General features: G+C 56.8%; 1 protein-coding gene across 8 annotated transcripts; it reads right to left on the reverse strand.

The window, feature by feature from the left end:
• Positions 1 to 5,155: 5,155 nt before the first annotated feature.
• Positions 5,156 to 27,631, reverse strand: Capn15 (calpain 15). 8 transcript variants are annotated; one of them, XM_015491031.2, is made up of 13 exons: positions 26,707 to 27,630; positions 17,493 to 17,781; positions 10,116 to 11,556; positions 9,471 to 9,679; positions 9,184 to 9,367; positions 8,850 to 9,073; positions 8,243 to 8,368; positions 7,997 to 8,164; positions 7,439 to 7,600; positions 7,127 to 7,356; positions 6,865 to 7,031; positions 6,615 to 6,793; positions 5,156 to 6,545 (listed from the first exon to the last, which is right to left on the reverse strand). In XM_015491031.2, exons 2-13 carry the CDS (start codon positions 17,666 to 17,668, stop codon positions 6,536 to 6,538), a joined length of 3,276 nt encoding a protein of 1,091 aa, XP_015346517.1. In that variant the 5' UTR covers positions 17,669 to 17,781; positions 26,707 to 27,630; the 3' UTR covers positions 5,156 to 6,535. The 8 variants fall into 8 exon arrangements, with proteins under 8 accessions (XP_015346517.1, XP_048645437.1, XP_015346515.1 ...); XM_048789480.1 differs by having other exon boundaries at positions 5,156 to 6,549; positions 8,930 to 9,084; XM_015491029.2 differs by having other exon boundaries at positions 5,156 to 6,549; positions 8,850 to 8,995; positions 26,707 to 27,629.
• Between the last annotated feature and the right edge of the window lie 31 nt (positions 27,632 to 27,662).

Below are 27,662 nucleotides of genomic sequence, written 5' to 3' on the forward strand. Positions count from 1 at the left end.
GCCGCCTGGCCACCCAGGCTGGGGCTGCGGGCTGCGCCCCAGGACAGGGTGCCCCCCAGAGCCAGCCGGGAGGGACCGCGCCTAGAGCTGAAGCAGTGGAGCCAGCGCGCCCTTGCAGCTTTCCTTGGGCCCGTTCGCCTCTACGGATCCTTTACTCCAAACCGGAGGCGAAATGGATGGGCTCCCCACGCCTGGCCCACAGCCGCCACTGCCTCAGGCTGGTCACCTCGCGCTGACACCTATCTGGGTCCAGCGCCGTGCTCTGTCCTCATTCCCCCCTCCCTGGGAGGTGCCCCAGGGCTGCATTCGCCTGCTGTTTCAAAGACCTCTTCTCACTAGCCACACTCCTGGGAGAACCTGTGCAATGGTGAGGGGACCTCAAGGCCCTGGGTGTTCACCCAGCACACCATGAATCCGGGCAACACTCTCCCCCAGTGTCCTCATGGCCAGAGCTGTTCTGCAGCTGTCAAAACTGAACATTCCAGGGTCCCACTTCTCAGCCGGTCCTGGCAGAAATTCACCTGATCCATCCACTCCACTTAGAAGTGGACAGAGATGCAGCTGGGCAGAGCCAGATGATTTCCTTCCAGGAGTCTGCCTATGATTCTCAGAAGACTCCTGACCCAGAGTTGTGTGGCAATTTTCGGCATAGTGACTCCAGCCAGAGGAGTAGTCACTGCCTGCTCTGTGGAGGCAGAGAGCCACTTGACCCCTGTACACCAAGGCTTCCTGCAGGCTCAGCTACTGATTCCTGGGGCCTCCCTAGCCTAGGTCAGGGGAGCAGAAGTCCTGGGGGGAAGAAGAGGACCCTCAAGTGGCTTCTGGTGTTGCCTTTTTAATGGGGTAGCCAGAGAGGAGCACTGGACCCAGAAGCCTAGCATCACCTGGTTCCGTGACCAGCCAGTTTGTGCAGTGGGGTGGTGGCAGGGATCCCTCTGCTGACCAAGGATCAGGGCCCCATGGTTTTGGGGGATGGGCAAAACCTTCCTCCTGCCCCCATGTTACCTTTCTGACACTAGCCCACTCCTGAGGGACACCCCAGAAGGGCTGGGGGATGGGAGGGGTGCTGTGGCCAGAACAGCATGCCATCCTTCTCTCCCTGACTGGCCTGGCCCAGCTGACCAGCTGACCGTGCAGGTGGCCCCAGGCTGGGAGACAGCTTGGGCTGCCATCTTGCCAGCAGCCCTGTGGAGAGTGGGGGCCAGGATACCGTCCCTTGTTATGAGCATTGACCAGAGAGGCCAAAGTCACTCTGAGACAGTGGGAGTGAGGGGTCCCAGGGACAGCTGTGTTCTCTCTTGTCCTCACTGGCCAGCCTCAGGCTGACCATTCTGAGGGTCTGGGAGAAGCTATTTCTGACAGCACAGGGGATGGGCTGGCTGGAGGCTGTGGCCATCATCCAGGGAAGCCCTAGTCTTAGAGAGCTGTGGTCTTGGGGATCTGTGGTCTTAGGGAGTCTGGTCTTGGAGAGCCTGGTTGTGGGGAGCTCTGGTGTTAGGGTGTCTGTCTAGGGAATATGTCATGGAGAGCCCTAGAGAGCCTGTTTTGGGGAGCCTCATCATGGAGAGCCTGTCTTATGGAGCCCGTCTTGGGGAGCTCGCCTTGGGGAACCTATCTTAGGGACTGTCAGTCTTGGGGAGTCCTTGTCAGAGGGAGCTTGGTCTTGTCATGTAGGAGCAAAGCCATGTGAAGCTCAGGTGACTAGATAGCCCCAGAGGGGGGAGGAGGCCAGGACAGGGTCAGAAAAGCAGGAGGTAGCAGGAGGGGCCCACTCTGCCCAGCAGTGGAGCCCCTTCCCCTACCTGATGGGAGAGAAGAGGAGGGACAAACCCTGAGAGGGAAAGGCACACCCTGGTTGCACTCTGGGGCAAGCCCTGGGTTTGCTTGAGAAGTCTGGGGCTGGGCATGGATGGCTGTCTCCTGCCCTCTGCCCCAGGGGCTCTGAAGCACATCCAATGCCACATGGTGGCTCCTCCCTTTCCTTCTAGGTCATGACTCCCTGCTGAGACAACCCTTCCCCCAGGGGAAAACCTTGGGCTCTGGGAGGTGGCCCTTGCCTCCTGAAACAGGGACTGGACTCCCCTGTGGCTCAGAGCCAGTGGACCCCCGCCCACACTCCCTGGGCCTTAGTCCTCTCTGCAGAAGAGGTGGAGACTCAGTCTGGCTCCAGTGGGATTCTGGACAGGGGCCTGGTTCCTGGGTGCTGGTGCAGGCTGCCCCTCCTCAGCCATTAACCTTCTCTGCCCAGTCTACCACGGCTGCCAGCCTGTCACCTTCATTTCTGCCAGAACTGACTGTGTGGGGGGCTTGTGTGCTGGGCTTATCAGGCCAATTGGGGTCTGTGGCCACTCAGTGCCTGGGGGAAGACCTGTCCCATCCCCTCAGTGTCACACCCCTAGCCAGGACAGGTGTGTGGCTGGGCCACCCAGCACCTGTCCAAGAGACACAAGGATGGGATAGAGCCCCCAGGCCAGCCCTGAAGCCCACAGTGGGACTGTCTGTGCAGTGGCAGGAGCCCTGGGTCTTTCTGGGGTGGTCAGAGCCACACAGGATGTTTGGCCACAGCTCATGCCTGCCCACTCACTGAGGAGCACTGGCTGGAGGGCACAGGCATCCTTGGGCTTCACCTTCCTTGATGTGGTCCTAGGGACTTCAGGCTGGGGCAGGTCCAGGGCTGGACTGAGGGCCGTATTTTCTGAGGGTCCTGCCCAGGACTAAGGCTGAAGACCCTGAGGAGACTGGGGACCTGAGGGAGGTTCATGAGGGGAGGAACAGGGCAGGGAAGTTGAGTGGGCAGGGAGAGCCTGGGCTCACGAGGGCTGGGCAAGAATGTGGTTCCTGGGGTTGGGGCATCCCGGGATCCGACTGCTTCCCTCCTGGACAAATGGCACTCTTGGAAGCCCTTGAGAGGGTGAGAAGCAGGTGCTATGTGCTGTTGTGGGAGTGAGCTCCCTGTCAGGGGAGCATTCCTGCTGGGGCAGGGGCCTCTTGGTTCATGAGGGCGCAGCCGGCAAGGCGGGTAGAACGAGAGACCCGGGTTGCCCATGCCCCCACCCGGTCTCTGAGCCTGGCACTGGCTGAGCAGTGCCTGGGGCCGACAGCAGCCATATGCTGGGAAGAGAGGCTGAGCGTGTTGCTCTGCGGCCCCCAGGGCCAGCCTTCCTGGACTTGTCACAGATGATTTTCCCCGCCTGAGTGGCAGGCCGGCTGTCGGGTGGGGCAGTGGGGGCCTGCAAGCTAGACCCAGGTCTAGGCAAGAGCTGCCCTCAACTTCGGGACTCAGCTTTCCTTGGGACAATGCAGGTAGTGGGCCCTAGGCTTGGATTCCCATAGCTTTCCCAGAAGGCATGACTGTCCAGCTCAAAGTCAAGGGCCCCAAGGAGAGCCCTGGCTGCCCAGGGGATGGGCCTTCCTGTTTGAATGTGGGCAGTGGCCAGGGGTCCACACCTGGCAGTGTATGCCCTGGGCAGGCAGGAGAGGGCCCCAAGCTGCAGCTCTGTCAGCCCAGCGCCCAGAGCAGGGAGGCAGGGAGGCTGCGACTAATTTGTACACTAAATGCTTCTGACAGGGAGGCCTCACCAGTGAGAACCCGCTGCCCAGGAAGGCTGCTGCAGCATGCTGCGCCAACAGTGAGGGCTAGGAGAGGGCTGGGGCACAGGGCCAAGTGGTCAGGAAATCGGGGAGCAAGGTGGGGAAGGGCAGAGATGTGGGGAGGGGATGAGGGGCAGAGTGGAGGGGGAGAGGGCTGGAAGACCCTGGGGTGGAGACCGCCAGGCAGGGCCCCTAAGACCCCTGGCATCCACTCCCTGCCTTAGCAGCTAGTCCTGTCTGCTCCTCACTTGGGCTTTGTGAACCCCTCTAGGGCCAGTCCACCCTGCTGTCTACAGGCTGGCTCAGGTACCAGGTGCACTCTAGAGATGGCCGAACTGCCCAGTCCAGCCCACTGATGGGACAGTGTTTTGAGACCCACTCCTTGGATTGGCCCAGCCACTCCCCACCTGCTCTCCACACAGAACCTCCTCCTCCTCCTCCAGGACTCTGCTTCAACTTGCATCAAGATCCCCTTCCTGCCTCCTGCCCAATGCTGGCCTAAGGGTCTTGCCTGCTAGTGCCCCCACCTCCTTTATGGACACCTTAGGTTCATATCCCCTGCCTGCTGGGATCCAAAGGGAGGGGAGGGTATCAGCTGGGTCAGAGGGGGAGGGTGTGCTGCTGCTGGCCTGTCGGGGACACCCTGCCCGGCCCTGGCAGTTATCTCCCAACTTGGACCTCCCTCCTGGACTGTCTTGGGGCTGGAGAATGCAGAGGCCAGAGGAAAGGAAGGTGGGTGCCAGGTAGGGCATATGAAAGGGGCCTTGGAAGGAGCCAGGGTCCTAGGTTGCCCAGGGATCTCAGGGGTGGACAGAGGCAGCTCTGGCTAGATACACAGGTGAGCTAGGCCCGGCCCCCACCCACAAGAGGTCCAGCCTGGTGCGCAGACGCGAGGGGCCAGGCGGCCTGTGGGCGTGAGGTGAGATGTGCTGTGGCAGCTGCCCCGCCGCCTGAGGCCCGCCCGGAGCGAACACTGCTGGTGGCTTTAATTGCTTTCACATTCGATGGGCTGGCCTATGACAGGCCTCTTACACACAGCGCTCTGGTCACACACTCCCAGCCCCCGCTCTGCCCAGGGGGTGTCCTCCAGCCCCAAAAGGGACCTGGGCTGCTGGCCAGAGACAGGCTGAGTGGCTCAGCATCACCTGTGACACCAGGAGGCCAGGAAGGGACGTGGAAGCAACTGCAGGGCAGGAGCTGCTGTCCCACTCTGCCCCCCTTGCTCCATCTGCTCCTGCCTGGTGACTGATGGGTTCAGACAGGGCCCTGAACACAGCAGGAACCCACTCACATGGACCCTCCCGTCTGGCTGAGGTTGCAGGGTCTGGCGGCAGCTCCTGCCTACCTGGATACCTGGTCCTTCCTGCAGAGCATCTTCCTGGCTGCCCCACCCCTCAGAGGCTCACATGAGGCTGACCTTGGGCAGCAATAAGCATTCATGGCACAAGCCCCACTGCCCCTCAGCAGGGCTCCACCAGCAGAGACCCCACCTACCAGCTGGGAACAGCCTGTGCTTCCTGCAGGGCCTGGACCCCAGGAGGGTGGCGACAGACATTAGGCTCCCTTACAAAACAAAATGATTTTATTTGGTCCTTGGAGCCTGAGTGGGAACCGCCTGTGGAGCCTTGGACAGGGAGGGACTGACAGCTGGTAAAACAGCCTGCGTGTCCAAAGAGCTGACCGTATTTACAGGGTTAAAAACATTCACAGCTCAGAGGAAAGGAGGCCTGGGGAAGGGGGAATGTTTCTCTAGGTGTAAAAACCCACGACCCCCGTGGGATGCAAGAGCCGTGGGCAGGCTGGCTGCCTGCTGCCCGGGAGCTGCAGGACAGTGGTGGCCGGGCAGGGGACCCAGGGAGCTGGACTCGTGTCCCTGCAGCAGACAAGAACTCTGGCCTCAATACACAGCTGGGGGGATGCTGGACAGGTAGGCAGCTCAGCTCCCGGGCTTCTAATGGGCAGCAGCTATGCCCTGTTGTGCCCATGATGGGCTGGGCTGAGGCCATGGGATGGGACTGGTGCAGGGTGCTGGACCCTGGCTACCTGGCCATGGTCAGGATGCTGAGGACAGAACACTTCGCCAGACAGCAGGGCTGGCCCAGCGCCCCGACCCACTGCCCGTCATGGCTTCGATCCTGGTAGGTGCTCCAGGAATTGCATAGTGTCGCAGGAGGGGCAGCTAGACAGGGACCCCTCTGACCCTGAGCCCTGGCCTGTGGCCACCAGGCACCTGCCTGCTGAGGTGCACTACTCAAATGCCAGGGCTCCAGGGACCCCTGCTTGCCTCCTTGAGGCAAGGAGGCTGGCTGGCGCTTTGGGCAAACTGAGAGGGGAAGCTGCAGACCTTGAGCCCCACAGGGGGGTGGTCCCGACTCTCCATGGGGTCTTGGCTCCTGACCCCAGATTTGGTTTTGTGAACAGAGCTCTTGGTTGCCTCTCCCTGGTAGGAGACCCCACACTCACTGTGAAGGGGCAGCCCCCATTTTGGCCCTGGCCACCTGAAATTGTCCCCAGGTGGCAGGTCAGAGTGGCCAGTAAGCAGCCTGTCCAGTTCGAGGTATTCTGCTTGGCAGCTGGGAGGCCTGGCCTGGGGACTGAGGGGCTAGGAGGGACAGGGCAGGGGTGGGGGGCCCAAGGGAAGCTGCGCCCTGAGGCTGGTGGCTCCCTAGGTGGGGTCCTGAGATTCTGGTTCAAGCGTCCTCCGTTGGGGTCTCCCTCATAAAGTGCGTGTGAGAGGCAGTGGGCAGTCCACACACAGCCCTCGCCCCAGGACGCAGCAGTCACAGCGGCCGGGGCCCATGTAGGCCAGCAACTTCAGGTGTGAGTGGGGGGCTGTGGGTGCCCCTGGAGGCTGTCCAGTCGCTGAGGAAGGCCTGGGCTGCCTTGCGGTGTGCCAGGCGGTGAGTAATGGAGAAGCCTGCATTGCCTTCCAGCTGGGACAGGATCACCAGGACCTGCCTGGGGGAGAGGGCTAGTGAGGACCAGTGGGGGCCTGGGGGTGGGGTGGGGCCGGGGGTTCCCACCTGTGCAGGGGCGGCACGCTGTCCTGGGTGCGCAGGCTGCCGCGCGTGGACACCACGTTGAAGCTGTCGGAGCAGTCGCACTGCACGTGCAGGTAGGCCTTGGGGTGCCGGTTCTCCACCACCACGATGAGCCCCGCCCAGCCATGTGTAAGGTAGTAGCAGGTCATGCCCTCGCGGCCCTGCACATAGCCAACATGGGCAGCTGCCCCTTGCCACAGGCCTCCCTCCACCACACAGGGACCTCACCTACCTCGTGCCGCTCTCCCCGGCTCTCAGTGAGCAGGATGATGGCGTCCGCCAGAGTGGTGGGCTGTGCTTCTACTGGCTCCACCATGACTAGCCTCGAGCTGTACACCGCAAGCACGTGGCCAGGAGGCTCAGGGGTACCTCGCGGAACCCCTGTAGAGGGGCTGGAGGCTGTGGGGGGGCATGTGTGAGGGAGCTGGCGGCCTTCCTGCAGGGTGGGCCTTTGGCCTCTGAGGGAGGGGCCTAGGGTCTAGGGGAACCATTACCCTGCATGGTGGGGGGCCCTGGTGGAGTGGGACTCCAGTGGTTGAAGGCACAGCACACCACTGCGTACTCTCCGGGCTCCAGCATGACGTCACAGTTCACAAACTTCTTGACTGCTCTCTTGCTGTGGGCCAGGAGGCGGCCCAGGCTTAGGCGGCCACCACTGCCGAAGGTGGCCCGGAACACCAGGATGCACAGATCCAGGAGGTGGCTGTCCCCCACGTCCGAACGCCTATGGTGGCAGACGGCAAGCTGGGGCCTTGTGCAGTGCGGCCGTGGACCCATCCTGACAGAGCCCCCTGCCTGCTGCCCACCTGCTGCCCTCCTGGAAAAGGGCGAACTCCAGCGAGGCTCGCTCTAGCACCGTGAGTGCCGTCACGCCCACTGGCCCGCTGGCTGAGCTGGGGAAGCAGCCCTGCACCCGCGCCTCCTGCCAGTCTGAGTGCACCTTGCAGATGTCCACAGAATCGAAGTACCTGGGTGGCAAGAACAGGCTTCTGAGCAGAGTGCAGCCCCATGCCCAGCACCTGGATATGGTATCCACTTCCCAGCAACTACCCACAGGCTCCCAGCACTGCCTTCCAGCGGCATGACCACCCCCACCCTACCCCCGAGCCCTTAGCATCTCTTAGACCAGCATCCAGTGCCACTGATCAGAAAAGTCCTTCCAGTAAGGAAGCACTTGTCCTGGCTGCTATGCTTGGACAGGATGGCTCAGAACATGAGCCCTACTGACCTGGATCCCAGGTCTGTCCAGAGGTGTGGCTCAGAGCCCCCACAAAGGCCAGGACACAGATAAGCTGCTGCCTGCCCAAGATAGCAGGAGAGCTGGCTGTGCTTGTAGCCAAAGGACAGGCAGGCAGCCCAGGTACCTGATGAAGTCGCTGTACTCCATCCAGAACACACCCTCACTGCTGCCACGTGGCATAAGCTCGCCCCGCAGGTGCCCAGGCCAGTGTGGCCACTCGTCTGACCAGCTGCCATTCCAGGAGAAACGGCCCCAGGGGTTCCGCAGTCGTAGGAGCCTGAGGATCACAGGGCTGAGGGGCTATGCCTACACCTCTATAGCTCCCACCCATGTCCACATATGTGGCTGCCCACAGCCAGCCAGGCCCTACCTTGAGCCCTGGACATCACGGACGTCCAGGATAGAGTAGGCGTGGCGGGGGCGCAGGCCCAGGCTCTCATAGGCAGCATCATCTACCTTCATGTTGCCCCCACCACAGGAGGCACCCATGAGGAACCTGTGTGGGCAGAATGGCTCTTGTTAACTGGGATGGGCAGGGGTGGTGGGAAGGGGCTCCTCCCTGCCTTTGGGGCACATGGGTCCCCAGGAACCACATAGGACATGCCCAGGAAGTTTTGACTTAGCCCTCCACCTTGCCTGAGCTGGGGCAGGTGGGGACCATGAGGAAACATGGGGCTGGCTTAGGGATCACACATTGACCAGGGCAGTGCAGGTCTTGAATACCTCCCACGGGCACCCTGTGGGCTAGCACCCCACCCCTGGCTCCATGCAGGAGGCGATGGCCACTGGGCTCTTCCCACAGCCCCAGCCCCACCTGGGGCAGATCCTGGCCAGGCCTCCAGACCATGGCCAGCCTGCGTTGGAGCACCGTGTGAGTCGCAGGTGCAGCTCAGAGGGTGCTGCCCCCCGCTTCTCCCACCGTTCGCCTCGCCTCTCCGCCCAACGCCGCAGGCCATGGCAGCACCCGCCCCTCTTACCCAGCCTCCTTAGAACTCAGCATTTTGGCCCAGATGAGGTCAGTGTCAACGGGTTCCTCGCGGGGGTTAGTGGAGCTGACCTGCAGCGCCAGGCTCTCGCAGGGGGCGCCGGTGAGTGTGGCCAGGCCTTCGATGGCGCGCCCTGCCTGGAGGGCAAAGTAGGAGCCATGCAGCTTGGCCAGCGCCTTCTCGATGAGGGCCACCCACAGCTGCTTCCGCTGCGCCTGGGGAGGGGCTGGAGTCACAAGGGCTGCCTCAGCCCACCCCCCACAGGCCCATTGCCCACTTGCAAGGAGAGGAGGAAGCCAGCCTCACACCCCTGCCTATTGCCCACCTGCGAGAAGAGAAGGAAGCCGGCCTCGTCACAGGGCAGCATGTCATCCACCAGCACTGTGGTCCACGTGCCATCCTTGCACAGCCGCACCTGGTAGGCGCCCTCTGCGCACAGGCTGCGGGTGACCATCACCCGTTCGACCAGGTCAGGCCGTTCAGCCAGCACTGCCAGGGCACTCAGGAACCTGTGTGGAGTTAGGCAGCTTCACTAAGTGACCATAGCTGGACCAACAGCCTCACCATCCTCCCTTGGGCCTGTGGGCCCTTGCCAGGAGCCCAGAGCCTCACCAGCAGTTCCCAAGCAGCCCCTGCAGGATGTCTGAGGGCCGGAGCGTGTGGAAGACAGACCATGCAGTGCTGTGGTCCCTGAAGACGGAGCAGTTGATCTCATGGGGCCGCAGCCACTGCTTCACACGCTGCTGGACGCTGTCGCCCACAGGGAAGCCCACAGATGCGGGCCCTGGGGGGAAGCTATCATCCACAAAGTTCACCTTGTTCTGTAGGGACCATGGCTGGACATCAGGCCAGGCAGGGTGGCCTCACTTCACCTTTCAGAAGCAAAACCTGCCCTCCCAGCAGAGCCCCAGAGCAATGGCATGGGGTCTATGTGCACCCCAGACTTCAGTGCTCAGAACCCTGACCTGAGTGGGCATTGGGGAATGTGGCAAATGAGCTAGATACCACAGGATGGTGACAGGCAGGTCACAACACATGTGAGCATAGGGAGGGAAGCTGTTCTTCCAGCCACCTTTAGAGGTAAGAGGATGCTACCTCGGGATCAGCCTCTGAGAGCACAAGGGTGTCCTGACCTCCAGTTTCAGTGGGGTTTCCATGTTGCCTGGAGAAGCCCTGCCTGCACCCTACCTTTCTGTGGGCTTACATGCATGAAGGGGCTTGGAGCAGCAGTCAGCAGGTGGGGAAGAGGCCTCTCACCTCCCGGCAGAAGGCCACGATGTCCTCCCAGAGAGCCTTGGCCTCGCCCTCATCTGTCTGCCGCCGCTTCTCCACATGCATACTCTCTCTACGCTTTAAGGGCGCCACAGCCCTGCGCCGGGTCACCAGGAGCTGGGGTGTGTGGCAGGCTGCACAGTGCTTGGCCCGGGGTGCGTTGAGCAAGGTACAGGCAGGGCAGGCCCACTGGCCTGGACGCTCAGAGAGAAGACTGGTGGCCTTGTGGGCAGAGGGGCCAGGTCTGTCAGTCCCACAGTCTGGACAGTGGATGGGGGGTTCACTGTGCTCCTGGAAGCCATGAAGCTTAGAGCAGCCACATACTGTGCACCTGGGGGCAGCTGTGGGGTTCCTGAGTGTGCATTTGGCACACGACCAGGTGGTGAAGTCGGGGCTGGAGGGACTGGCGGGTGTGTAGCGCACAGTGTCCCCAGCTAGATCAATGACATCACTGCCTGGGGAGGGGCTGCAGGCCTCACAGCGGGCAAGGATGGTCCCTGGGGCCACCTCCTCCTCCAGCACACTTAGCCGCTGGCCTGAAAGCAGCTCTGCCAGGCGTGAGGCCCCAGCAGCCGTGGCCCGGCCTGGGCCCTGGGGGGGCCCTTTGGAACCAGTGGAGGAAGAGGGCTGAGCAGCCTCAGGCACAGGTGGCTGAAGCTGGGGGGGGACTTCTCGGCGGCTTCGCGGCACAGGGTTGTTCTGCAGGGTGGGTGAGAAGGGGCTGAAAGGAGGTACCCTGGGAGCCTCCTGGTCAGCAGAGGCTGGGCCTTGGCTGGTGGAGGAAGTGTCAGCCTCAGCACCTTCCCCAGGGAGCACTGGCTGGGGTGGGGCAGGTACTACATGGAAGCCTGCGGGGGCCACAACCTCGGGTACCACCAGGGCTTCCGGGGGGATCCTGGGCAGTGACAGTTTCCGGGGGCCCCCACAGGCAGAGCAGGAGCTGGCCACGGGTGTGTTGTGCAATGTGCAGCGTTGGCAGGCCCATCCACTTCCGGGCTCTGCCCCCTCCTCCTCATCTTCTTGCTCCTTCTCCTCAGTGCATCTTCCAGCTGGCTCTAGGGCCACTATCCCTGCTGTCCGCACAGAGCCTGTCTCCTCCTTGCAGCTGCCTTTTGGCTCCACCAGGATGGTGGGTGGTTTGGGCAGGATCCCATTGATGATGGGCAGCAAGGATGCTCCAGGCACAGGCTCTGGGGTGAAGCCACACACCTCGCAGGCCTCCTTGCCCAGGAAGTTCCGGAATGTGCAGCGGGCACAGGGCCACTTCTGTTCCTCTACGCTGAGCCGCAGGATCTGGTCCAGGTCAGGCTTGTGCCGAGGGGCCTCACAGATGGAGCACTGGCGCTGGCCAGCAGGGTTCAAGAAGGTGCAGCGCGCACAGGACCACTCCCCAACCGCGGCCATAGACCCAGGCGAGTGTGTATGGCTGCAAGGAAAGGCCCTGGTCAGGGAAGCTCCTGTGGGGTCCGTGATCATGATGTCCTATAGATGGTAGGACACCACCCACCCAGGGAGGGCAAATGGTCCTGGGGGAGGCACCTGCCTGTGACCGCAGAACTGGTAACCTGGTGTGGTCAATGTGGGGTTAGGCTGTGCAGTGCCCAGAGCTCAGGGGTGCAGGGGAGCTATGGACAGAGACAGAGGGTTTACAACCTCTGGCCCTCCCTTCTGTTGGCTAGGCAGTGATAGTTATGGGGGTATTGCATGAAGTCTGCCCGAGAGGGCTGCTCAAGCACAGCTGAGGCTGCAGGACAGACGCTATGTGGGCCTGCCCAGAGGTAGACAGAGAGGCCGGTACCTAGCACTGTTCTGAGGACAGGGCACTCCCTCCCGCCAGGCGCTGGAACCAGAGGCTGAGCTTAGCACCCAGAGGGAGGCTGCCTACAGCCCTGAATGCAGCTACCTGTGCTAGGAGGGTTCCTGGGCCCCTGGCCTCACTGTTTGCTCCCCAGGCAAAGTCCCTGCTACTCCTGGATGGAAGGGGAGGCACTGGGGCCCAAGGCAAGGTAGGAGGGATGAACTACGACTCCTCCAGGGCCTCACCGGGTCTAGGATTGGGGGTAGGGTGGGGCCCGTGGGGCTAAGCCAGGGTGAGGGGGGTCTCCATACTACACAATATCTCTTAAACTGACTGTAGCTGCTCTGCCTGCAGGAAAATCAATTATTCTTTATAGTGAGGCACAGGCATGAGGCACGAAGCTTGGGCTTCTAACCCTTTTGATTTAGGAAGAATGAAAACTCGCCTCTTTAGGGGGGGAAAAAATTCTCCCCTAGCAACACAATTGTTTCCCAGAACCCAGAGGATTCCAAAGCAGATTCTCTGTGCAGGCAGAGACCCTGCAAGAAAGGTAGGTGGAAGCGTGACTGGATTCACATGGCAGAGGCACTTGGTTGCCCTTGGACACTGTCCACAGTGTAGAGTGCAGGGCCCAAGTGAACAGAAGGGGCTCCATAGAACCCTGGGGTAGATAGGGTGCACTTGGCTGGGTTCAGAGCTCAGGCCAGGCAGTCCATTTTGACCTGGGATTCTATGCTCATAAATGCCAGAAAGATTTCCTGGAGAGAAGAAACCTGTCCCTTTCCCTCTTCAGAGAAAGGCTTATGGTCGAGGCACGGAGTGCAGCATAGGCATACACAGAAACATGCACACACATGCAAGAGCACATACCAATGGACAACTTGCTCCACCTGCACACCTACTTGGAGCATAGCCGAGCTGGGCAGTGGTGACCTGTGTGGGGCTGACCCTTCACAACCCACTCCTCAGGAGGATTTTCCAGAGAGAAGACAGACTGATGCAGCATTTGACATCACACAACTCTCAGGGTAGGGTGTCTTGGCCCTAGGCCCCTGGTCAGCATAGATTTGAGCAGGAAAAACCTCAAAAACAATAGTGTGGGGGTCAAGTCTCTGTACCCCTGGGAGCTGGCTAGCATAGCCAGTGCCCAGCTTATATCCAGGTATGGTGTCTGCTAGTCTGACCAGTACCTGAGAGGACATGACAGAGCTGTCCTGGAAGATGAACTGAGTCAGGAAGGTCCTGTCCACAGTTTGGAAAGGTTTAAATGAAAACAGGGTAAGGTGGGAGGAACAGAAAGCAGTGGCTCATTTGTGGCTGGGAGAGGCCTGAAGGACCAGGGACTTTGAGGGCTGATCACTTCTGCATGACATGGGTCATGACAGGACATGAAAGGATTCAGGGACAGCACGACAGCCAGGAGAACTGATGGGCCTATCCTTCAGCCTCCTTGGCTCACTTGTTCTACTACCCATCACTCAAGGCTACTCTCCATTTTGAAGGGTCTGGGAGGAGACAAAGGACTCAAAGCCCGAAATCCACAAAACATCAGTAGACAAGGCCAGAATACTACCAAAGTGTATAAGTAAAAGCCTGCATCAACTAGCCACTTGAGTGGCTGCGGCAGGAGGACTGCAAGTTTCAGGCCAGCATTGGCAACTTAGTGAGACCCTGTTTCAAAATTTAAAAAATTAAAAGGGCTGGGAATGTAGCTCAGTGATAAAGCACCACTGGGTTCGGTCCCCAGTACCACACACAAAAAAGAAGGTACTTCAAAATTCACAGAACACCTGTTGTGCCCTCAGTTCCCTGGGCCTTGCCAACACTCAGTTCTAGCTGGAAGGGAGGGGTACAAAGTCCACCTGACATAACCAGGAAATGAGTGCTTGGAGCACATGGAGGCTGCACATCCTGGGCTTTCCTCAGGAAGAGATAAATGAGACAGGTGTCCCACTCACAGGGCCTTAGTCAAAGCCACCTGACTTTTGGAATTGGGCTTCTGGGGCAGCTGGCCCAGCAGGCCACACTGAGACAAATGCCCCTGACCACCTGTGCAGCCTAATGAGTGACCCTGCCAATTCCCCAAAGGCACCAGGCTTGGTTTGGTGGCTCTCCATCTGTGTTCATGGTAGATTCTGCCCTGGGGGCTTCCACCCGACACTCTCAGGGGGACAAGGGCACATCGCTCTTCCTTGGGCTGGCCACAGTCCACGCCTGGTTGCCCTTTCTGGGTGGGGTGCATCCTCCTTATCTTTTTCTCTAGGTGGCCAAAGTCTGAACCAGTTGCTCACTAATTAAGCACTTGGGCAAGACACTGGACACAGGTACCCAATTAGCAGAGAGAGATCTGCACACTAGGCTCTCCCAGGCTGAGGTAGTCCGTGACTTCCTTTTCCTTACAAAGGACTACCTGAGGGGGCAGTGCCTGCCTTTTTGGACATTGTGAGAATTTACTCAAGAGGGCAATGTGCCCAGGTGTACCTCCTCAGAGGTGTCAGGAGTTGTCACTGCTGCCAGTTCTGCCCAGAGCCCTTCCTGGCCCACTGGTGTCCTGTCAGAGCTGGGAAAGGGTCTGCCAGACTCCCATGCCTGTGCTTTGCTGCCTGCACATGTGTGCTGGAAGGAGTCCTGTAGGGCAGTCACAGTGCAGTGTCAACTCCTATTTTCCCACCATCGGCTGTATCCAGCTTCCCCACACTGCCCTCTCCAGCCAGCAGGTCTATGGATTCCTCAGGTCTTTAACAGCACTTCCTCCTGATATGCCTTGGAGGCTGCTACTCGCTGTTGCAGATAGTAGGCCTAAGACCAGGCCTCCCTGCAGTGTGCATGGGAACAGGCTATCTGAGAGCAATGGCCCCAAGGGAGGTGTCTGGTGGTCAGGGTGAGTGAGGGGTTAGGAGTGTATCTACGTGCACTGTGAGTGATCCTTCAAGCCAAGACCCAAAGTCTCATAGCAACACATCTATGCTCTGGGCACAGCCTTGGCAGTACAAAGGGCACACTCCAGAGCCAACACCTGTGGTGCTAGTCTGGGGTTTCAGCTTTTCCTGAATGGTTACCACCATTCTCCTGACAGTTCCAGGGAAGATGGGCCTGGGACAACCACAGTGTCAGTGCCCAGGGAGCATGATGGCTGAGGCTGCCTGGAGTCCATACCTGGACAGCCTTCCTGAGGTCTCCAACTCTGGCCCTGGGGTGCATGAAAGAGCTGAGAGGGCTTCTCCCTCTGGAAAATGGGCAGGGGAGAAAATGCTTTTCTCTATATTTCTTCGTGATGCTTAGATATTTACTGAATATGTGGAACTTCTCTTTTTGGTACTGGGGTTGAACCCAGCCCTTTTTATTTTGAGACAGGGTTTTGCTAAATTGCTGAAGCTGGCTTTGAACTTGGGATCCTTTTGCTTTAGAGTCCTGAGTCACTGAGATTACAGGACTGTACCACCACAATCTGGTTGAATGTGTGAAATTTCTATGATGAAAAGAACTATGCTAAAGTAAAATTTGTAAGTATGACGTTAAAAACAGATTTTAAAACCTTGAACTTCAAAAAACAAAAATTTGAATTTTTATCAGCACACATGAACTTAATCCCACCCATGCAGCAAGCATGTCAATGCTCATTGCTAGAATGCTGCCTGCTGATGCGACAGATAATGCAGGTCAGCTGTAGTGGCAGCCAGCCTCCACCCAGGCTCAGGGGTTCTGCTCTTAATGATGTCTTTTAGAATATACATGCACGGAATACAAAGATGTATGTGGACAGATGAAAACACAAGAAGATGCTCAACATCATTAGCCACCAGGGAAATAACACTGCACAACATAATAGGTAGTTAGAGTAAAAGAGACTGACCCAATGAACACTGTCTAACATGGGGAAATGCAAGTAGTGTAGCAGGTTCTCAGAAAGTTCCATAAACTCACTGTAAGCCCAAGAAAAAGGAAAACATTTGTCCACACACAAACTTCAACATGAATGTCCACAGCAGAATTGTGCATAAAAGCCAAGTGGAAACAACCCAAGTGTCCATGAGCAGAAACAAGAGGTGGGCTATACTGACAGACTACTGCTCAGTGAAGAAAGGAATGGAATCTACTGTTGGTGCCAGGTGTTGCCTGAGGATATCATGCTGAGGGAAGCAGCCAGACACAAGGCCACATGCTGCATTTTTGGAAAAGGCAGACCTATTGTCAGGAAGCATGTCAGTAGCTGTCTGAGGCCAGTGTGGGGGTAGGGATGAGGGTGACTGCAAAGGGGACCTCTTTCAGGGGCAGAGATGCTGCAAATGGGTTTGTGAGGATGTTTGTACAAAGCTACAAACTGCCTGAAAATGAACCACACTATTAACAGATGTTAATTAAAATATGTATAGGGGGCTGGGAACGTAGCTCAGTAAGACCCTGGGTTTGATCCCCTCACTGCTCCCCAGCACCTGTGGTGCAGATAAGGGGAACTGTAACATGCTCCAATGCCTTCTTGTGCAAGAGAAGCAGTGCTATTTCCACCAGTGGCCACTGTCTTCTCCAGCACCTCAAGTTCCCTAGTGGCTCTCATCCACTAGGGTAAGTCTTAGACAAGACACTTTCCTGAAGCCTCACTGATCCCCTCTAGCACCCCCTGATTCCTGGTCTGCCAGGAGCTCAGACTTCTGTACCAAAGCTAACCCTGGAGGACAGTTCTCCGCATGCGGCCCACAGCTCCATGTGGCCCATCCCTTCCTGTGCCTACAAGATGGCAGGCAGGTAAATGAGCTGTCTGTGGAACCATGGCCAGGTACTGCACTGCAGTTGCCTCAGATTGAAGGACAGGGATGTGTAATCTCAGATCAAAGGCCTGGGCTCCCAAGAGAATGAAGCTACTGCCACCATATCTACCCCAAGGCCCCAAACCTCAAGAGTTTGGTGAGCATCAGGCCATCTCCAAACCAGCAGCAACGACATGCTGTGTGGAGGCAGCAGATGTAGGCCTGTCACTGTGTCCCCATGCTAGAGCAGCAGCACCACAGGCAGGATTCAGCCCTGAGTCCATGGGATGCAAGCCAGAACTCGTATGTGAGCCAGCCTCCAGGTTGGCAGCCTCTACCTCCCAAGCTAGTCTAGAGACTTTTTTGGGGGGTAACTGGGGATTGAATCCAGATTATTCTACCACTGAGCCACTTCCCCAGCCATTATTTTTAAATTTTGAGTCAGGATCTTGCTAAACTGCTGAGGACAGACTTGAACTTGTGATCTTCCTGCCTCAGCCTCCCAAGTTGCTGGGTTTAGAGGTGTGCACCACTGCACCTGGCTTCCAGATAGCGTTCACAAGAGCAGGCCACAGGAAAGAAGTGCCCAACAATGGGATCAGCAGCACATCCTGGCCCAGGAGGGTCCCAGACCTGCTAGGTCCAAGGTGGAGATAACTCAGAGCCTGGATGCCCTTGGCCTTCAGAAGCAAGGTGCCCAAGACCTGAGAGACAGAGGCCCCATCTCTGAGCATGTGCCTCTGCCAAGGAGGGACACCCTGAAAAAAAGAGGCCTCCTTCCTGAGATCCCTATGGGGCAGCCCTTCCCCACCCTCTTACCTTCGGGCCCGGGGGCGTGGGTGCTGCCTGGCAACCAGGGCACTCCCCCAGATGGGCCCCCCAGGGCCATTCCTACACCAGTCAGCCGCTGCCGGGGGCCCTGGGTATGGTGGCCCCCGGGGGAAGCCGTGGTCTGACTCAGTCTCAGTGGCCAGGGAGGAGGCGGAGCTCCCCATGGCCCCTCTGATAGCGGCCACGCTGAAAGCCAGGCCTGGTCACCTTTGGCCGGTGGCACACGAACAGGAGCATGGAGAGAGGAGAATGCCCACGCCGGAGACAGGGTAGCCGGCTGGTCAGTGACACAACAAAAATAAACACAGAGAGAGAATAAAAGAGAAAAGAAACAGTGTGATTTACAGATGAAGCCCTAGATCCTAGGAGGGTTTCCCAGCATGCCAAGTAGCTCTGGGTATGGGGACAGGCAGGCTCAGAGACCTGGGCCTCACCCTGAATATTCAATACCACAGGCTCCTCCCAGAGCCAGGCCCCACAAGGGGTGGAGGTCAGGTTCGAAAGGCTAGCACCCTACAGAGCTGAAGTACCCCTCCATCCCTAGGCTCAGGGCATACTAGAGTCCTAGGATGTCACCTTGCCCTGCCCCTGAAACCCAACAATCCCCCAATCACTTGTCTCTGGTTTTCAAAAGTGTTCTATTCCTTAGAAAAGGGATCACATGGCTGGCTTTGTCTTGTGATGGGGCAGAAACCACAAGGATGGCTAACCGAAAGAAAAGGTGGGAGCTGGCAGGGTTGATCCAGGCCTCAGAGAAGGGTACTTGGAGGCCCCAAGAGTTAGAGGAAGGGCAGCAGCTGGCCACACAAACCCACATGGCCCCAGACCTGGAGAAAGACAAGAACCCAAGGTTGACCAAGGCTGAGGGCAGGGCTAGCCCTCTTGTCTCTCCTCCAGAGAGATTTACCCCAGGGGTGACCAGAAGGAAGCCTCACTGGGACCTCCGCAGATGGACTGTCTGCACTGTGAGAGAGGCCATCTTATTATGCCCACTGGGTAAGGGAGGTTGAAAATAACCCTAGGAGGACCTTCTGAGGCTGACCTACATGGAATACCTGGTCCAAGCTGGGCATCTGGGCTGCCTTTCTGATTGGGTTGATCAATAACAGCCTTGTGTGGCCACAGTGGTCCCCACCCCCGTACCTGATGTTATATGACATCAGTCCTTTCTCTGGCTTCTGCGTAAGTCCTAGGGACACTAAATCTGGTCAGGGTGCAATTGGGGGAAGATGGTTTACCAAAACAAGGTGCTACATTAAGTATCCTTGGTGCACGGGTAGCCTGGGGTGGCCCTGGTAGCTGCTCCTGTGTGGTAGGCAGATGGGCTGCATGGTGCCTTTGAGTCAGAATGATGGCAGGGAGGACTCTCAGCACTGGGCCTAGCCCCTCCCAGACACCCCCAAGCCACAGGGCTTCAATCAGAGCCAGTCGAGTTCCCTGTGCAGCAATAATGTCCGCCTGACTGCCATCTCCCTCAGAGCGTGAGGGGTTGTTTTTCCCAAGGGGCTGGGGAAGTGGATGGGGTGGGCGCTAGCAAGTCCTGTGGCTGCTCAGGCCTCTCCCCACGGCAAACCAGGCACTGAGCACACTGGTGCAGAACAGGGCTGCAGACCATGGCTTGAGGGTCAAATCCAGCCTGCCAGCAGAACAATGATGACATTTTTAACTGGCTGGAAAAATCAAAAAAGAAAACAACACTTTATGGGAGGTGAAAATTATGTGAAATTCAAACTTCAATGTCCCCAAATAGTCATACTGGTAGAGGCCAGCTCATTTATTTAGGTGTCACCTGTGCTTTCAGAGACCATGTGGCCCCCAAATCCAGTGTTTCCTGTCTATTCCCTAAGGAAGGCCTGGGCAGCCCAGGCCAGAGCAAAGCTGCACAGGTTCCGATGCCCTACAAGCCACCCTTGGGTAGCAAGAACTCCAGCTCCACATATCTAGGATGCTTTTTTGTTAAAAATATTTTTAGTAATTATAGATGGACATAATGCCTTTATTTTTAATATGGTGCTGAGGATCGAACCCAGTGTCTCACACATGCTAGGCAAGTGCTCTACCACTGAGCCACAAACCCAGCCCTAGGATGTTTTCTTGACAGCATAAAATCATCTTACAGGGCATTACTGAGATCCTGAGTTCCCTTTCTCAAGCTCTCTGGACTGTTATCGTTCAGCTTTTCTTAATGTGGACATGCCACCTCATGGGACTCAAGGCCCATGTGTGCTGGTGGCTTCTGAAGGGGTAGTAAGCAAGCATAGCGGTGAGCCTGTGGGTCAATTTTGAGGATCAAATTCAGCCTGCCAGTTCCCGGGGCTGCCACTGCCAGGGGAAGTCCAGCCAGTAACCCAGTGTCAGTCCCACATTAGCAAGCACTCCTGCTTCTCTTGAGGTTATGCATCAGTGGCAGAGCAGCATGGAACAGAAAAGGAACAAAGAGCTCCTCCTTACAGGAGCCTCCATGGGGAATGGCTCTGGCATTTCTGGTGCTTCCCTCTTGCAGTCAAGCCCTGAGCTGATGGTGAGTGGAAGCCACATCCAGTGGAAGAAACTACTCACAGCCAGGTCCTGAACTGGTATGTTCCAACAGCGGGCCTTGCCCATACTCACTTGTGAATGTAGGAATTGTGCACCTCAGAGGCCACCTGCTTGCCTTGAGGGGCACCATATACACTGCCCTTGAGGGTGCCATGTGTGCTGCTAGAAGCACAAACTCCTGCAAGGCCCCACCTATTCCCTACTGGTCTCTTAGCAGGCCTGGGGCAAAGATGGTGTCCACCAGTACAGGGGAGCACTCTGGCCTGAACATCTCTCTCCCCTGAGCTCAGAGGACACCCTCCCAGAACAGGATCCAGTCTGGGGAAATTTCCCAGTGGTCAGGCAAGGAGGCCTGTTGGCAGGGGCATGTGGGGATCTTTCCTGGAGGACAGGGACAACATAGTCCCTTCTTGCTGAGTGCTCAGAAGAAAAGGAACAAAAAGGCACATGTCTGTAATCCCAGCAACTTGGGAGGTTAAAGTAGGAGGACCAAAAATTCAAGGCCAGCCTCAGCAACTTATCAAGACCCTGTCTCAAAATAAAAAGGACCAAGGGATATAGCTCAGAAGGCTGAGGCAAGAGGATCACAAGTTCAAAGCCAGACTCAGCAACGTAGCAATAGTGTCTCAAAATAAAAAATAAAAAGGGCTGGTGATGTGGGCCAGTAGTTAAGTGCTCCTGGGTTTAATCCCCAACTTAAAAAAAAAAAAAAAAAAAAAAAGAGAGAGAGGTAGAGTGCCCCTGGGCTTGATCCCCAGTACCAAAAAAAAAGCAAAGGAACAGAGAAATGGCAGGGAAAAGTGATGAAGACTCTGTCCTGGCTGACCCCAGTCATTCAGGGGACTGAGGCAGGAGGACTGCAAGTTCAAGGCCAGCTTGGCCAACTTGGCTAAAGTCTGTATCCTAGATAAAATAAAAAAGGCTGGAGCTGTAGCTCAGTGGTAGAGAGCTTGCCTAGCTTGGGTGAGATTCCTGGGTTCAATTCCCAGTATCACAGAACAAAACAAAACCCAACCCCACCCTCTGTTTGCTTCCTGGGACACAGCTTTTAGTCCCAATCCTGTTCATGTCACCTTTGGTGGGTAACCCCATGTGTGGACAGCTGTGCAATTGCTCCAAAAGTCCTCCTTTAGGGAGGTTAAGAACTGTACTCAGGGCCTCCATAGGCATAGGGAGCTCAAGGAGCCCTGCCTGAGCTGTCATTCCTCTGGCTCTGGCCAGCCTTCTAAAAAGGTGGTGGTCACCCCGGTAGTCCCATCCCACTTGCCCAAGGACACTGTGGATGACACTTTTTAGGCAAAGGGACTGGGACACACCAGCAGATATGCATCATTTATGAGGCAGACCTCAAGGAGTGCCCAGACTCCCATCACAGCTCCACGACTAAATAATCTGGGGATAGAGTGGGATATTTTACAAAGTAGTGCTGCCCACTCTGTCTCTCTAGATGTAACAGGAGGGTGAGGGCCTCACACAGAGCAGAACACAGTCCCTCCCCATATGACAGGCCTCAGTTGCCTTTCCCAGGGCCATCCACTCCTGAAGAACCCTGGGCAAGGGTTGATGCTCTGGCAAGTGCCCTCTGTGCTTGGCCCATCATGTGTTCAGGTGCTCAGCAGACACCAGTGGCCTTTGCTGTGTGCCAGACTCTTTTAGGTACTTGGTCATGGCAACCACTGATGCTCAGAGGCCCCTGCAGGGTGGCTCACTTTCTCATTGCTGTGTGACTTAAACACTTTTCAAAAGTCAGAGTACGAAGATAGGCAAGCCTCCGGGCCTCAGTGGGAAAGGAAGGGTGTGGTGAGGAAGAGATGTTCGGTCTCAAGGCCTGGTAGACTCCCTGCATCAGCACAGCCTGGGTCCTGCATCAGCCTAACCCTGGGACAGCCCCAGCCAGTTCCTTCAGGGCTTTCTTTTGGGAACCACTGCCCTGGTTTTAAATGGGGCAGCAGCCTATATCTGGTCTCAGGGAAGCATGGAAGTGAGGTCACCAGTGCCCTGAAAGGACAAGGTACTAATTACCCTGGTGCTACTTGCCCTTTGCCCCAGGCCCAGGGCCCACACTGCAGTAGCCAGAGTAGAGTGATATCACCTTCTGCCTGGAACTGCTCCCCAAAGCTGGAATACCTCACTCCCAGAACAACCTAGGGATGGTATACCCAGCAAAGGCCAGGAAGGTGCCCACCCTATCCTGTGCTCCTGATGTGTGTGCAGGCAAAGGGTCCCCAGTGCCTGTCCTGTCCTGCTAATCTGTGATACATGCTGCCAGGGGAGAGCAGAGAGAAGCACAAGTTGAGCAGGACAGGACCCTGTTTCCTAAATCTTACAAAAGGCCATCTCGCCACTGTTTTAACTGCAGCAGCTCCAGTAACACCCCTACCTGGAACAGGATGTGTGGGACAGCAGGAAGAGTGGCAGTCCCAGCCCAGCCTGACACCTATTACCATGCACTATACCCCAGAATTGCACTCACCTAACCAGGAGGACCCCAAGTCAGATGTGACACCAAAAGTGAGCTGCTGCCTGGGATGATGTTCTGAGCTGTTTCCCACAGCTCAGGGACAACTGGAACCAATGCCAACTACAGAAACTGTGAGAGGAAACAAAGCCTTTGCCTTGTAAGGCAGAAGGACCAAGGACTGGGAGTGAACCTTCCCTCTCATCCCTATAAGAAACCAGGCCAGGACCCACCCCAGGGGAGGACTCAACTGTGACCTCTGCCCCCCCCCCAAAACTGGCAGGTTGGCATTCCCTGGGGACAAGTGGAGAGGTCACTCCCCAGGGATGTCAGCAGCTCCCTGGCCAGGCCCCTCAGGGCTGGAGGACAAGGGGAAGCTGTGTCAGGGTTTGGGGCATGCACATGCTCCACACCAGTTCTGCTCCGGCATCTCTATTGGGTACACAGAGGGAGTTCCATCTGGGGCCAAGGGCAGGGCACAGGGAGACACCACCAGATAACAGGAGGACATCCAGGAGAGCAAGGTCCCACCAGGTCTGCCGTTATGGTGTCTTGGAATGACAAGACCATGGCCCCAGTCTTGGAAGCATGGTTTTCCTAAGGGAGGTTCCCAAAAGGTGGAGAGAACCAGAATCTGTCAGGGCATAGCAGTAGGTCTGGAGGGGTTCTGGAGCCAGGAAACCAATGAAGGGTCCAAGGTACCAGCCATAGAAAGGGGTCCTCACAGCACCCCAACCCCGCTGTTCCACAGTTTTATAGCCCAAACAATTTCATAAACAAACCACAGAACTTGGGAGCTGAATCCAAAGACACCAAGTTCCTGCTGGATTCTGCCCTGAGGTCAGTACACTCCTCCAGAAGTGTCTGGACTCTGGCCTGGGAGTGCCATACAGTCTTTATTTGCACAGGCCAGACTCCTGGAAATGGTCCTGACTGCCCATGTGGCCCAGGCCCTACCCCCCATTAGGGCCCAGAACCACTTGGAGGGTTTCACTGTCCTACCACAGCACACATGGATGAGGGCCCTTTCCTATTAGGAACTCCACCTGTCCCACAACTGAAGTAGACCAGGGACCTGGGGCAGCATGGTGTAGCTGGCTTTTCATTGCCCTGGTTTGAGGACCCTGACCTGTCTAATCTAGTTCTAAAGGCCTGTGGTCAATTCTAGACCAGCCAGAATGGCAGAGGAGACTGTTCAAGATCCTGTCTTGACTTCCCTCAGCCTGGCACTGCTACAAGGAAAGACCTTGGGCAAGAATCCAGGGGCAGAGCAGCACCATAGACCAGCACCAGTTGGGGCGGGAACTTGGGCTGCCAGGAAAAGGTGCACAGGTGGCAGCAGGGCTCTGGGCAACAACAATCCCAGTTCTGTTCTTCTCAACACCTGATCACCATGGAGGGACCACTGTCATGGCACTCACTACCCTATCCTTCCTTGGGCACTCTGCAGTCTCCTGCACCAGCTCAGATCTTGCCCTGTCATGTGAACAAGGGACAGTGGATACCACCATTCACTAGAGCAGGCAGGATGCTGTCCACCTCAGAGAATGAACCACGGAGGTTCTGAGAGTGAAATTCACCTACTGAAATAAAAGTAGGAGCACTTTCTGCCAACAAACTTGGGAAGAAGCATGCCCTGTCCCCTCATCCTCCCAAGCTGAAGCTTTCCCATCATGTGCTACAGGGCAGCTCTCTTTTAAGTTCCAGATTTCTCCAAGTATGTCCAATTTTAAAAGTTCAGCCACTAGCTCAGGAAGAAAATCAGGACTTAACACTGCATGGTCCATGAGACACAATATAGCACTGGGGCTCTAGCTGTGGGCCTCTTCAGATTAGCTCTGGGACTCCCCACTTGCCCAGGAGACCCTGGGGGCTGGACTGAGAACGCTGGCCTTCTTCAGTATGAGAAGAAGAGATGGGTTTCCTGAGCAGCTCAGGACAGGAATCTGGAGGGTCATCTACATACTCATACTGCTGCATCCTAAGCAGGGACAGGGGGTGATACTGCATGTCTTTATGTGTCTTAAGAGACGCCTTATTTATGCATTGTGAAAAACATTATGCTCTTCAAAACGGTATTGTCAGGGAAACAAGCACATACTTAGGATTTTAGTTCACAAGTTCAATATTGTTTAATGTGGAATACTATTTTTAACAGAAAAAAATATACAAGACAAGCACTTGGTTTATGTGTATATGGTGCTGGGGATTGAACAATGGACTTAAAACATGTGAGCCAGCCCTTTTTGAGACAGATTTTTAGGTTGCTGAGGCTGGTCTCAACTGCCTCAGCCTCTGGAGCAGCTGGGATTAAATGCATGTGCCACCATACCTGGCTGCACTCTTGTTTTTTGGCACTTTCATATTTCTTTCTTGTCAATGGTAGAAGGAAAACCCTGGCCTGGGTGGTCTAGTGACCCTACTGGTAGCAGAACAGAAATTCCAGGGGCACCCAAGTCCTCCACTGGCCCCAAAGAGAAGCAGACAGGGAACTGTGGGAATACAGAATCCTGTTCCACAGCAGATCTCTTGGCACTTTCTTGCCCAGTAAGTTCTGGCTTCTCCATAACCACCTCTCCAGAAAAGCAGAGATTCCAAATAGCTCCAGAATTTGCTGTCATTCCCATTAAAAGGGGATGGGGGTAGGATTGGACAAGGAGCAGAAGGTCCAAGAGATTCAACCTGCCTGAGTCATTAATTCCAAAGGGTAACTTTTTCAAGAAAAGTGGAAGAGGTTCCCTCTGCAGTGAAGCACATTGCTTTCCCAGAGTAGCCAGAAGCTTGCAAGGCCTGTCCACAATGAGCGTAGCTATGATGACATTTTCAAACAGCAGTTATCAACCTGTTTTCCCCCTAATATCCTGAAGCTTTGTCCAGGCATGTCCTCCAGTCTGACCACCATGGAGTTGGAGGTAGGGGCAGTAAAACCATGACAGTGTGTCTGTTTGCCTGGACGGGAGCAGAGAGCCCAAGGCACATGTCCCACGTGGTCTTACAACACACAGACTTGAGCAAGCCTGCCTCAATGCCTGGTGAGCCTTGTAGGAGGGATAGCCACATCATTGGACAACCATGCAGCAAAATGCAAAGGGACAGGAGGACTGCCCAGGGCTATATGGCCCTTCTGGTCTTTGCACCAGGCTAGGGTGCCTCTCTGTCCTCCCACAGCTCTCATTCCCTATACTACATGGGCCTGGCAGCAGGCCCTGTCCTGATGGCACCATGCAGAGAGGCCCATGGAGTGACAAGACTGTGACTAAATAGGTCTCCAAGCCCAGCCTAGTCTACCCACAGCCTTCTCTGGCACCTTCCAGTGACACGAAAGAGTCACAAGCCCGCAAGTAGATTCCTTAGACTCAGAAACAAGCTGTGGTCATATGATGCCACCCCTTCCCCATTTCCAAAGAGGCTACAATGTTACAGGAACAACCCCTACCCCCACCCTAGGCTTCAGAACCCAACTGACCCAGAGCTGCTGTGGGAACAGCTGACTGAGGATGCTTACTGGCCACCTGTTCAGTGCAGGGCTGGACAGAGCTGGGCATGGGGCCTACTGAGAGACAGAAATAGGACCCACCCTCTTTAGTTTGCACCCAGAAGGGGAGATGTGTGAAACAGGAATGCTGCCAGCAGAACCCTGTACAGAGAGCCAGTACAACACTGGAGCCTGACAAAGACCTTCTGCGCTCTCTTGGCAGGACAGGGCATGGGTTAAAAATGGCTCTGCAGATCAAGACACAGTGGTAGAGCCTGTGTCCTTGCTGAGAAGTTAGAGATGAGTTAGGCTTTAGGTGAGAGGGAGTGAGGAAGTAGGGTGGGGAAAGAGAACACCACATGGCACCTCAGGATGCACCCACGGTACCAAGTGCTCTAGTGGGTGTGGAAAGGGTACTAGAAGGTCCTACAGAGCTACAGCAAACCAGCAAAAGAACCAGAGAGCCCCCTTCCAAGGACCCAGGGCAGAGTTCAGAGCCTGCATGTGTGATGAAGAGACAGATCAATCCCACAGCTGTGCCTCACAGTTCAGGATGGCCCACAAGGTCAGAATGAGAGTGAAGTGGCTAGTCACCAGCATGCCTGCATTTCTGTAGGTGTGTTTCTCAAAGAGCCCAAATTGTTTCCACTTAATATCATTTGCCTTCTCAGTATCTGTCCCTACCTGGTGCAGTGAGCAGAGACATCACACTGAGAGCTTAAGGGCTGTACCTGGGGCTGCTCTGTCTGAATGGCCATGAGGATGAACGCCTTCCTTCAGGCTCTTCACAAACCAGCTCATGAACTGCATGTAGCTTCTGGAGGTTTTCAGGCCAGCAGAACCCTGGCTGGCCTGAAACAAGGAGGTTGAAAAGTAGCCTTTGTGAGTCAGAGACCTGGAGCTTCAGTTCTCTCCACCCTTCTCCTGGCAGCAAGTGCTATCCCTCAGCCTGTTTCCCACCTGTTAAGATGGGAGTTACCAGAGTGCTGTCCCACTGTCTGGGAAGAAGCCAGGGGGAGGTTGGTGTAGGCAGGGTCTGACACGCAGGAGCTTCCACCATCATCAACACCAGGCAAAGCCTGTCTTCCCTTTGTGGAGCGGCAGAGGGGCCTCAGGTTCCCCGGTAGAAAGGCTGAAGCTTTCACACAGGTGTAGGGTCAGGGGCCAGAACCAGGCTTCCTTTAAGACCCACCTCCCTTGCTAAGCTACGGAGCCCTGGCTGCCCCTGTCCGCGCCGGGCCAGGGAAACACATGCTCTTGCCACTCTTTGCATTTAGAAAGTCACTAAAGCTGGACAGGCAGGATTACCCCTGGCCGTCAGCACGCTCCACACCGGTGACTCACTTCCGCAGCCTTCAGCCCAGGGCAGAGGGGAGCTCCCGGGAGGAGTGCAGGCCCGCAGGCAACCAGGGATCACCCAGGCCTGGTCTCGGGTTCCTGGCCTCCCGGCTGCTTCCGGGTCCTGTTACCTGCGGTCGGCCAGGGTCACCCGGCCGCACGCCGGGCCTCCCTGTCAGGCCCAGAGCAGGTTCCGGGGACTCTCTAAACGCCCCGCCATCGCCAAAGGCCCGCGGGGAACAGGGAGGCGGCGGCGCGGGTGGCCGCGGGCGCTCCAGCGGCCGCCCCGGAGTGCCAATGGCCGGGACCCCGCGCGGCGTCCTCGTGCCTGGCCGGGAGAAGAGGGCAC

The sequence above is a fragment of the Marmota marmota genome, unplaced genomic scaffold (assembly GCF_001458135.2).
Source record: "Marmota marmota marmota unplaced genomic scaffold, marMar, whole genome shotgun sequence".
Classification (NCBI taxonomy): Eukaryota; Metazoa; Chordata; class Mammalia; order Rodentia; family Sciuridae; genus Marmota; species Marmota marmota.

Coding starts and splice junctions, on each gene's coding strand:
- Capn15 (XM_015491027.2), bottom strand. CDS start 17,668: ATGGGGAGCTCCGCCTCCTCCCTGGCCACTGAGACTGAGTCAGACCAC. Junction 9,368..9,470: donor GGGCTGCTTGGGAACTGCTG/GTGAGGCTCTGG, acceptor AACTCCACACAG/GTTCCTGAGTGCCCTGGCAG. Junction 7,032..7,126: donor AGGGCCCCCCACCATGCAGG/GTAATGGTTCCC, acceptor GCCCCCCCACAG/CCTCCAGCCCCTCTACAGGG.